General features: G+C 40.5%; 1 protein-coding gene and 1 non-coding gene across 2 annotated transcripts; one reads left to right on the top strand and one right to left on the bottom strand.

The window, feature by feature from the left end:
- Positions 1-1,407: 1,407 nt before the first annotated feature.
- On the bottom strand, positions 1,408-11,189 carry LOC134677892 (tau-tubulin kinase homolog Asator-like). Its single transcript, XM_063536335.1, has 8 exons — positions 11,089-11,189; positions 10,635-10,785; positions 8,718-8,859; positions 7,594-7,666; positions 5,806-5,935; positions 3,557-3,696; positions 2,301-2,498; positions 1,408-1,455 (listed from the first exon to the last, which is right to left on the bottom strand). The coding sequence occupies exons 1-8, from the start codon at positions 11,140-11,142 to the stop codon at positions 1,417-1,419; spliced, it is 927 nt and encodes a 308-aa protein (XP_063392405.1). The 5' UTR covers positions 11,143-11,189; the 3' UTR covers positions 1,408-1,416.
- Trnar-ucu (transfer RNA arginine (anticodon UCU)) lies at positions 5,212-5,284 on the top strand. Its single transcript has one exon. It is a non-coding gene; the product is annotated as a tRNA-Arg (tRNA).
- Positions 11,190-12,162: the final 973 nt, after the last annotated feature.

The raw sequence follows: 12,162 nt of genomic DNA, 5'->3' as shown, positions 1-12,162 counted from the left end.
ACCTTCCCAGTCCTTACCATTTACTATCAACGCTGTATCATCAGCATAAGTGATGATTCGACAATTTTTCAGTTCAAGGGAGCACAAGTCGTTAATATAAAGCAGGAACAGAGTAGGCCCCAACACACTACCTTGAGGTACTCCGTAATTTAATGGCAGTTCATTACTTTTAGTTTTATCAATAATAACTGATTGTGTCCGCTCAGACAGATAGCTTTTGAAAATATCTAATGCTAGCCCTCTAATGCCGATAGCTTGCATCTTGCTAAGTAAAATAGAGACTGAGACCGTGTCGAAAGCCTTCGACAGATCAAGGAAAATGCCAATAGTATTTTGCTTATTTTCTAGGTTCTTTACTATGTTATCTGTTAGAGCTACTACTGCGTCCTCGGTTGATTTGCCACTTCTAAAACCGAATTGGTTGGGAGCCAAAATATTATGTTTAGTCAGAAAGCCAATTAGACGTTTATTTAGTATTTTTTCAAAGATTTTTGAGATACTAGTGAGAACAGAAATAGGACGATAGTTGTTGAGGCAGTCTTTATTACCACTTTTGTGAATTGGATGTACAAGAGCCTTTTTGAATACAGAAGGAAAGTTACCATCAGCTATGCACAAATTAAAAATATACGTAAGTACCGGCACTAATTTACTACGGGTAGCTTTTAATACAGCAGTAGATATGCCATCGTATCCGATCGAACAATTGTTTCTCAAACTAAGAATGACTCCTTCTACTTCAGCATCGTCAGTGTTAAAAATTGCCATGGAACTTTTATTTTGGCTAGAACCGTCCAGTTTATATTATTTTGCTAATGTCGAATAATTTGCGTTTTTGTAGATATTTTGGGCGAGAGTGCTACCAATGTTAGCAAAAAAAAAATCGCAAATTTAGTCGCAAACCGCACGCAAAGTGCACACAAATGTGTTGACACCTTGTTACGGAAAAGTGTACACACGGCGACGACACTTTGTTTCGAAACAATTCTAGACACATTGTGTGGACTCTGTTACGACACATCTGACATTTAGTTACCACTTTGATGATTCTGCGACTGGAATGGTTATATGGGTACGTCTTTCCAAGTTTTCACGGTAGGTAGATAAACCAAATACGTATTTTGATATTTTAAGAACAAACAGACATAACAGAAAACTCATACACATAAAATTACATATAAATGAACACCCCTTTATATTGTCACATGACATAATAATGTAATAATGTCAATCAATATTGATGAGTTCAGTAATGCAATGTTTTCATGCCTATTTTTATTGACTTCATGCCATTACGTACGTAATTCGATATTTTTAAATGCTGTAATATGACAAATTACAACTATGTATGTAATATACAAGAGTACATTCAGATGTGACAGAGAGGGCTATACTAATGTTGTCTCACCAATATTGTTATTCTGTATAGTCTGAATCGGAATCGAAGATATAAGCCTGAAAACATATGCTATGTTCATTGATTGACTTGTGTTATATTGATGGTTTTGTGATTTTAGTGATCATTTAATTTTATCATTAAAAAAACAGTAGAAAAGAAAATGAGAAATAATGATCAAACTTTTATCTTATTAATTGAGTGATATAGCGCATCTACAAAGCAAGTAAAGTAATAGATTCAGATTATTAAGCAACATGATCGGCTTACAAAAATGTACACCCAGGAGTAATAGAATTTTCCAGAAAGCATTGTATCTGCTGGAATGGTCTAAAAAATGTCCCTAAAAATAAATATTGTCAATATTGTCTGACTGATCAATATTTCAAGGTCAAATATTTATAAAACTAATGATGGTAATCATTTTTTATTCCTCGTACGGATAGACTTCGGTCTAAGTTTGATTGAAGTCAAATTTAACTGGCACCAGCCAATGAATATCAGCCAATAAATATCAATAGAAGTAATAGAATAGAATAGAATGTTTTTATTCGTGACAAAACTTAATAGATAAAACAACAGGTAATACTACCACGGTCACGAAATCATAATTAAAACTACCTTTTTATCTCTCTAAGGGATTACATATGCGAGTCTTGAAATGCTATCAATAGTGTCAATATTACTGATGGACGGACATCTTTTTCTAACCATAAATGTCTGTATTCCAGATAGTCGAATATTAAGGATATATTCCAACATTGAGATTCTCTTTTTTTGCTAATTACTTACTGATATTCCATCGGAAAAAATCTAAATTTGCGTAATTTCCACATAAATTTCGAACACTAGATTTTCACACAGTACCTATTAAAAATAATGTCAATAATACTGATGCACTTACATCTTTCTCCCAATCGTACGGATCGGTGTCCCTGATGCCTCTCCGCTTGCAGCACCTCTCCAGCAGCGCAGTGAGCATGCAGTAGTCTGGACTGTCCGCGTATTCCAGCTGCTGGACGTGCTCGAGGAACTGGCGGAGCTCTGACGGCAGGTGCTTGAGGAGGAGACGGTGATCGTACTTCTCTTTCATTAGTCCGACCTGGGGACAAAACGGATAATTATAAAAACTTCGTGGTTGCCGCTCCCGTATTGGCTTATACAGCCATGAAAAACGTTGTCGCCCTGCCTGACACTGTTTGTATAGTCTGCAATAGACTGAAAGGCCTATGATGATGATGATGATATCTTATTGATTTTTACGGACTGTTGAACGACTTATCCCCATTTCATAAAATATTACGGGCTTGATTTAGTTAAATTATGTGTTATGTGTGTGTGTGTTACAAATACATAAGTCAAAATGACAGATAAGGAGAAACGATTATGAGCTAATTGAGGTTTGTAGTGCGTTTATGAATAAAGGGGTAACGGGTATTACTATGAGTAATTTAAAGCAGTAATTATACTGACGCGTAATGAACATATTACTGACGCGCAATGAACTTTACTGACATCATGATTGATTGTATTGACAGTTTTGCTGAAGGTCTGTCAGTATTATTAACGATTTACCAATATTTATTAAAGCGTAGCATTTGTATTGACAGTTTTGTTGACATTGCGATTAATATCTTACTAATATTTAATGAAATATGGATTTCAAAAATCCATCTTACTGACATCCGTCTGTACTGACTGTTTTACTAACTCCCACCTGTACTGACACTTTAATTGACAGGCCATTGACAGGCTTGTTGTGGCGTTTATTGACGACCGACCACCGTAATGACAATATTACTGACGCACCGACAATATTGACATACCTGCTCCTTATCCTTGATCTTCCTCCACGGGAGCTGTCCATTAACAAACTCCAACAGCATGTAGAATAACGACCACAGATCGTGGCCCATCTTGTGGGCGTTTATTGACGCGGCCGCTGTACTGACAGTATTACTGACGCACCGACAGTATTACTGACCTACTGACAGTATTGACATACTTGCTCCTTATCCTTGGTCTTCCTCCACGGCAGCTGTCCGTTCACGAACTCCACCAGCATGTAGAATAACGACCACAAGTCTTGGCGCATCTTGTGGGCGTTTATTGACGCGGCCGCTGTACTGACAGTATTACTGACTGCCAGTATTGACATACCTGCTCCTTATCCTTGATCTTCCTCCACGGCAGCTGTCCGTTCACAAACTCCACCAGCATGTAGAATAACGACCACAAGTCGTCATGGCGGCCCATCTCCTTGTTTTTGTGGGCGTTGATTGACGCGTAGCGGACTGTACCTGGAGATAGAAAATAATGTGTAATTTTTTAAAGATAAAGATGAAAATAGTTTATTCAAGTAGGCATATTACAATGCGCCTATGACCGTCAAATAAAGTTATACCGGCTCCAACCCTACACCTCTGCCTCGAGAAGATTTAAATCCCCCCTCAATTGGAGGAGGGTATCCCAATATGGGACCGGCAACAAACTCGGCGGGACACATCTTATCAAAACATTATCAATATTTAGCAATGACTAGAAAAAATACCGTAACGACCTCAATGACCACGACTGCTCTGACAAGAGAATCCAACTAAGAAGAAGAGAAAAAACTGGACAAGTGCGAGTCGGACTCAACCACCGAGGGTTCCGTTTTGGTGTTTGTTGTTAAAGCGGCAACAGAAATACATCATCTGTGAAAATTTCAACTGTCTACCTATCACGGTTCATTAGATACAGCCTGGTGACAGACAGACGGACAGTGGAGTCTTAGTAATAAGGTCCCGTTTTTACCCTTTGGGTACGGAACCCTAATAAAGGAGAAGTGGAAAACTCACTCTCTCAGACAAAACTCATACTCGCGACTCTGGGACACCAAATTACGCAAAAACTGAATCGACAAAAAGTTCCATATACCGGGTGTGGCCTGTAATATGAGCAAAAAATTAAACTGTAGGCTGTACTCCTCATACTGACCAACTTTTGTTCAGCGACCTTTAAAAATAACTTGTGGTTTGATTTTTAATACACTTTAAAGTTTATTCTAAGACGCAATGTATTGCAAATTTTGTTATGTTTAAGGCGTGACAAGCAACGTCAATCACAATGATATGGCGTGGCGATGGCGTCCATTGAAGATAATATTTATTTTGTATGAAAAATAGGGACTCTAAATACTTCATAATTTTAAAAAGTTGTTGAACAAAAGAGTCACTGTTTGAGGAGTACAATCTATGTTTTAATTATTTGCTCGTGTTACAGGCCACACCCGGTATGTATCAAACCTGCTCACAAAATTTCACGACATTCGGTTCGAAATTAATAAGTAGTATTCTGTAGCCCGTTATAGCAAATACAAACACACTTATCTTGCTCAAATACACACAACCAACACCTATGTAAATATTACCATGGATAAGATTCAACATACTAAATCAACCATGAAGTATTAACAACATATTTGTGACGTTTTCAACCAAAAGTTACCACATTGTCGGTTGTCGATAAGGTTGATTTCAAATTGAAGCTATATGGAAATATCGCCTTATTGACAACCGACAATAAGTACCCTTTTGATTGAGAATGGCACATTTGGTAATTAACAACATATTTAATCGATTTCTTACACTTTAAAACAATCATAATTATCATAAAACATTATTCTTATCATAATTTCAATAGCTATAGTTCAAAAAACATCTTTCAAAATCAAAACACTAGAAAATAACCTACAAATAGTGCACATACGACATTTCGATACTAACACAGACGCTCAATAGCAGGCGAGCGGTAATTTCGCGCGCTCACTCATTGTCCCTGTGGCGCAGAGGATAGCGCGTTGGACTTCTAATCCAAAGGTCGTGGGTTCGATCCCCACCAGGGATGCGCGAGCAATTAACTTTTTTGTTTTATTTTTGTGCTTACAAAATGTACAGCGATTAACTTGCCAAAATTTTATAGTAGTCATTTGTTTTGTATTCTGTATAGAATAAGACATAATAAAAATAAATGTTTTTTTTTCTTAGTTTTTTTTTTTATATTTGTTGTGTAAACATACTAAACATAGCAAGTACTTTAGGACTATAGTTGACATTGTTCATACCAGTAATCTACTGAAGTACTGACTTATTTTTCATACCACTTCAGTAGCAAACAAGTATACGGCCTATGTGATGGTAAGTACCTAGTCACTATAGCCTATGAACGCCTGCAACTCCAGAAGTGTTACATGCGCGTTGCCGACCTTAAGCCATATTAGTTAAGTTCATAATCATCATCATCATCCTGTCCTGGCCGGTTTCAGCCACGACAACTGAGTTTGCACTGGCTAGAGCTAGATATTATTTTTATACCATAATCTAGACAAAATTCTATCGAAATCCGTTCAGTAATTCTATGAAACTAACCTCTGAACCCTGCCGCGGCGCGAGGAGGCCTAACCTGACCATTGCTGGTGGTATACTGCCTGGCTAGACCGAAATCTAGCATATACACTTTCCGACAATTTGAAGGGTGTCGGCCTATGCTAAAGTTACTCTGAAATTAAAAAAGGTATTCGTTAATTTCTTGTAAACTTTTTTCATTTATAAAAATAAATAAATAAAATAAATATTATAGGACATTCTTACACAGATTGACTAAGTCCCACAGTAAGCTCAAGAAGGCTTGTGTTGTGGGTACTCAGACAATGATATATATGTATAATACACAAATACTTAAATACATAGAAAACACCCATGACTCAGGAACAAATATCTGTGTCATCACACAAATAAATGCCCTTACTGGGATTCGAACCCGGGACCATCGGCTTCGCAGGCAGGGTCACTACCCACTAAGCCAGACCGGTCGTCATACTCTGTATATTTAGGTATTTAAATAAAAGTAAACAAAATCTACCCTCAAATGGCTCCTTAAGCCAGTTGAGGGTAGATGAAAACATTACACGATCAAATAATGTAGGTTACAGTCAGGTTCAGTGACTGATCCAGGCGGTTTTGTATTTGGTCGGTTAACCAACAAATGTTATAACTACCCGAAAATTTACAAATTGTTTGTTTACTTTTATTTAAATACCAAAAGATACAGACTATAGGTAAGGCAAATAAACATTTGTGAAGAATACATTATGCGAAACGTTGTATGCCTTTTGATGATTCACTTGTGGTGGATTACTTACCTACTTACTTACTTTGTTGGCGCGGTGACCCAAAATGAGTCTTGGCCTCCAACACAAGAGCACGCCACTTTGTGGTGGGTTTTCAAAGAAAATTTTTGTAGCCACAGTACATTTACTGCCATCTTTCAACAGATGATTGAAACTTATAGAACGCCATTCGACTTTGATCCTTGTTCTCTCACTGATATGCGTTAAATTTATTAAATGTTAAAAAGTGTCGCCATCTACTCGAGTATAGGCCAAAGGTATGGCGCCATTTCGAGAAGATGGCAAATTTACTGTGGCTACACAGCTACACAATTTACTTTGACTATCCGCCTCTATACTAAATTCTCTTTGGTACGAGTATAAATTAGTATCTAGAATGTTATTATTTTCGACTGGGGCTATTCATAAAAAACGTCATTTCAAATTAGGGGGGGTCTGGACATCGGATGATGATAGCATGACGTAGGAGGAAACGGGATCATTCTTAGCATGTTTTTGGTAGATTTGAGGGGGGGGGGGGGTCAAAAATCGTCAAAAATAGATGACGTAATTTATGGACAGCCCCTATTCATCTCGAATAATGTTGTAAAGAGACTAAAATTTTAATTATTTTTTTACCAAGTAAAGGTAAATAAAGAAAAACCGGGCAAGTGCGAGTCGGACTCGCGCACGAAGGGTTCCGTACATACCATAAAGCAAAAAGAAAACGGAAAAAAATGCAAAAAGAAAACGGTCACCCATTCAAGTACTGACCACGCCCGACGTTGCTTAACATTGGTCAAAAATCACGTTTACTGTATGGGAGCCCCACTTAAATCTTTATTTTATTCTGTTTTTAGTATTTGTTGTTATAGCGGCAACAGAAATACATCATCTGTGAAAATTCCAACTGTCTAGCTATCACGGTTCGTGAGATACAGCCTGGTGACAGACAGACGGACGGACGGACGGACGGACAGCGAAGTCTTAGTAATAGGGTCCCGTTTTATCCTTTGGGTACGGAACCCTAAAAACTTGGAAAACTTACTGGTTTAATATCCCTATGTAAAAATCCGACTGAGTGTATGGAATCTATCGCCTTGAGTATTTGCAGGCCCAACCTGAAAAATACAAATGTTTATTAGAATATTATTATAAACAAATTTTGGCGACCGGTCTGGTTTGGGGTGGTATTATCCACCTGTCCAATTTCTTTGCACGTGCATTGAGTTTCACTCTCTCATTAAACAAAATGTGAGACAAAATACACAATGGACAAAAATATTAACTTAACTGGAACTGATCCATGATGACTGGTTAACTGGAAGAGATCCCATTCAGGGATAAATTCGCCTTTGTTGTATTTAATTGACTCTGTAACTGTGTTTCTCGTGTTTATATTTCTATGTACAATAAAGTAAATACATACATACATACATACATATTAGACACATGGAATACCACCCTTAAGGGGATCCTGCCCCAATGACCTTCGATCTGAATCCCTTCCAATGTTTTTTGTAGCTTATCACATTATCTACAACGGCTTTAAGCAATATAGTATCCCATATTTACTACAAAGTTTATTGTCTTCGAGATATTTGGCATCAAAGTTGAACAGGTTTAGGCCAATAAACTGATTTTGTGGCCATAAATTTTGTGTTAATTCGTTTTAAATTAAAACCCTTAAATTAAAACACGTTTCGAATATGTTAGATCTTTCACAGCAATCAAGATACGAAAAAAGTGATTTTTTAGACAACTTTAAAAAAAATCATAAAATAATAAGTATTCATTTCTTTCAAAATCCAAAACAAAAATGGAGATTAAAGATTGAAGAACCGATAACCGTTTGCCTTACATTTCTATATGTAGTGCAAAAGCAGGAGATACGATTCAAAACTTGTCAAAAATCTATGAAAACCTCCCTTAAGAAGTGATACTAGTAGTATAACACTTTATTGTACAAAAAAACAAAACAAAACAGGAAAAATAACATTCGTCATTAGTACAAAGGCGAACTTATCCCTTTAAGGGATCTCTTCCAGTTAACCTTTGAGCAATTGAGGGAGAATTGGAGACGGTAGACAACCGTACTTTACCAACTGCGTAAATAAAAGAACAAGAAAAGAAAATTATAATTATATATATTATAGTGATCTATGAGCTCACCTGAGTGTGGTGGACAGTGAAAAGGCGCCCCTCGGCTGTGCCCTCCTTAACTCTGCAAGGTTCCTGCCTTGCAATTGCATCACTACGTAGTTGAAACGCGCGTTCCGACCGCACCCTATGAAGCGGCAGACGTGCTCTTTGCCTGAAGATATAACATAAGATTACATGGCTATTGGTTACAGATTCGCAAAAATTTTTTGACGAATAATTCTGCAATCGACGTTTTCGAAAACTGCACGGCTCAAATATTAATATATTTTTCCTTGTGGGACGTACCACATTATTACAATCTACCGGGTGTGGCCTGTAACACGAGCAAATAAATTAAAACATAGATTGTACTCCTCAAACGTTGATACTTTTGTTCAACAACTTTTAAAACTTATGAAGTATTTAGACTTCCTATTTTTCATACAAAATAAATATTATCTTCAATGGACGCCATCGCCATGCCATATCATTGTGATTGACGTTGCTTGTCATGCCTTAAACATAGCATACCTAATTCGCAATACATTGCGTCTTAGAATAAACTTTAAAGTGTATTAAAAAACAAACCACAAGTTATTTTTAAAAGTCGCTAAACAAATGTTAGTCAGTATGAGGAGTACAGCCTACAGTTAAATTTTTTGCTCTTATTACAACAACAACAACAACACAACACAAGCCTTCTTAAGCTTACTGTGGGACTTAGTCAATCTGTGTAAGAATGTCCTATAATATTTCTTTATTTATTACAGGCCACACCCGGTATAAAGGGGTCATCCATTAATTACGTCACACGAATTTCTAGGTTTTTTGACCCCTCCCCCCCTCCTTGTCACACTTGATCACATTTGGCAAACCCCTCCCCCCTAGTGTGACGTCACATTTTTTCTCCGAAATCGCCAAATCGAATTAAGTAATTACCTAAGTATTATTAATATTTTATCCAAATATTTTTGACGATATAAATATTAGTAATTTTATAACCCAAAACTGCTTAGGAAAGAAAATTAAACGAATAAAAACGATTATCGTTTTAAAAACTTGTTATTTAAATGTACAGCGAATAAAATAATTTAAATAAGTTTTCGGTTACTGATGAAGTTAAAGTGACGTCACAAAGTTTGTGTCTCCCCCCTCCCCCATGTCACAATATGTCACATTTTTTGACCCCCTCCCACCCCCTAAACGTGTGATGTAATTAATGGATGAGCCCAAAGGTCAAAGGTTGTAAACCTTAGGATGCAGATGTCGCTAGTGACGTTGTCTCAGTTGCATTGACTGTAGTTCCTTTTTTTCTTAGCATTAGAGAAAAGGTAAATGATCTTGATGAGTCTTTTAATTGAAACCACGTTTAAAAAAATAAGCCACAGTAAATATGTAACATGGCCAGAGACAGAGCATACATTGTCGCGATCTTCAGCAATGAAGGACCGAGGAAGAAGATACCATTGTAGATCTACCTCCAAGTTCTAGGCACCAAATATCACCACACCACCGAGCTCACCTTGCAGTTTCTTCAGCAAAGCCACCTCCATCTTCAGCACTTGCTTGGGCTGCTGCGTCCACCTTCAGAGCCTGTTCCTGGGTCACCAGATCCAGACCCTCGTATACCCCAAGTCCTAATAGCCACCACCATAGAGCTCACCTTGCAGTTTCTTCAGCAAAGCCACCTCCATCTTCAGCACCTGCTAGGGCTGCCGCGTCCACCTTCAGAGCCTGTTCCTGGCTCACCAGCTCCAGACCATCCTAAATCCCAAGTCCTAGCCACCACCATAGAGCTCACCTTGCAGTTTCTTCAGCACGGCCACCTCCATCTTCAGCACCTGTTTGGGCTGCCTTGCGGATTCCACCTTCACGGCCACCTGTTCCTGGGTAACTAGGTCCAGACCCTCGTATACCCCAAGTCCTAGCCACCACCATAGAACTCACCTTGAAGTTTCTTCAGCACGGCCACCTCCATCTTCAGCACTTGCTTGGGCTGCCTCGCGGATTCCACCTTTAGGGCCACCTGCTCCTGGGTCACCAGGTCCAGACCCTCGTAGATCTCGCCAAAGCCGCCACCGCCGATTTTCTTCACAACCTGAAAGGTGAAAAATTTATGATTATAACCTCTAAAAATGTTGAGTCGTTAAAGTAGGGTTTCAGGATAATTAGTTAACTGCGTCGACGATGGTACAGTTTTCAATTGGCTGTAACAGACGGACGGACAGACAGACACATGAGGGATCCTGTAAGATTCCCGTTTCTTTTCTTTTGAGGTTTGGACCCTAAAAAGTATTATAGTGGGGAAGTAAGTGCAAGAATATATAGTTGCAGTAGGTACTTTTGTCCCAGGCGATGCCGTGCGAACACAGCCACCTCAGTGTGAGCGGGACACGCATACCTTCCATCTCTCCTTGACCACGTGTCCCGGCTGCAGCAGGTCCTCGCTCGCCATGGTGATGTGGTGGGCGCGGCGCGATGTATCGCAGCGGGACACAGAGCGCTCGCCCCCTCAGTGTGAGCGGGACACGCATACCTTCCATCTCTCCTTAACCACGTGTCCCGGCTGGAGCAGGTCCTCGCTCGCCATGGTGATGTGGTGGGCGCGGCGCGATGTATCGCAGCGGGACACAGAGCGCTCGCCCCCTCAGTGTGAGCGGGACACATACCTTCCATCTCTCCTTGACCACGTGTCCCGGCTGCAGCAGGTCCTCGCTCGCCATGGTGATGTGGTGGGCGCGGCGCGATGTATCGCAGCGGGACACAGAGCGCTCGCCCCCTCAGTGTGAGCGGGACACATACCTTCCATCTCTCCTTGACCACGTGTCCCGGCTGGAGCAGGTCCTCGCTCGCCATGGTGATGTGGTGGGCGCGGCGCGATGTATCGCAGCGGGACACAGAGCGCTCGCCCCCTCAGTGTGAGCGGGACACATACCTTCCATCTCTCCTTGACCACGTGTCCCGGCTGGAGCAGGTCCTCGCTCGCCATGGTGATGTGGTGGGCGCGGCGCGATGTATCGCAGCGGGACACAGAGCGCTCGCCCCCTCAGTGTGAGCGGGACACATACCTTCCATCTCTCCTTGACCACGTGTCCCGGCTGCAGCAGGTCCTCGCTCGCCATGGTGATGTGGTGGGCGCGGCGCGATGTATCGCAGCGGGACACAGAGCGCTCGCCCCCTCAGTGTGAGCGGGACACGCATACCTTCCATCTCTCCTTGACCACGTGTCCCGGCTGGAGCAGGTCCTCGTTCGCCATGGTGATGTGGTGGCGCGAGGAGGGACACAGCCTCAGTGTGAGCGGGACACATACCTTCCATCTCTCCTTGACCACATGTCCTGGCTGGAGCAGGTCCTCGCTCGCCATGGTGATGTGGTGGGCGCGGCGCGATGTATCGCAGCGGGACACAAAGCGCTCGCCCCCTCAGTGTGAGCGGGACACGCATACCTTCCATCTCTCCTTGACCACGTGTCCCG

Source organism: Cydia fagiglandana, chromosome 27 (assembly GCF_963556715.1).
Source record: "Cydia fagiglandana chromosome 27, ilCydFagi1.1, whole genome shotgun sequence".
In the NCBI taxonomy this organism is placed as follows: domain Eukaryota; kingdom Metazoa; phylum Arthropoda; class Insecta; order Lepidoptera; family Tortricidae; genus Cydia; species Cydia fagiglandana.
This window is presented reverse-complemented; position numbering and strand designations above follow the sequence as displayed.

What these genes read in the sequence shown, in the direction of transcription:
- LOC134677892 (XM_063536335.1), bottom strand. Translation starts at nt 11,142, where the DNA reads ATGGCGAGCGAGGACCTGCTGCAGCCGGGACACGTGGTCAAGGAGAGA. An exon ending in CGTGCTGAAGAAACTTCAAG is followed by an intron (nt 8,860 to 10,634) that starts GTGAGTTCTATG and finishes TTATATCTTCAG; the next exon opens with GCAAAGAGCACGTCTGCCGC. An exon ending in AGATCAAGGATAAGGAGCAG is followed by an intron (nt 2,499 to 3,556) that starts GTATGTCAATAC and finishes TTTTGTCCCCAG; the next exon opens with GTCGGACTAATGAAAGAGAA.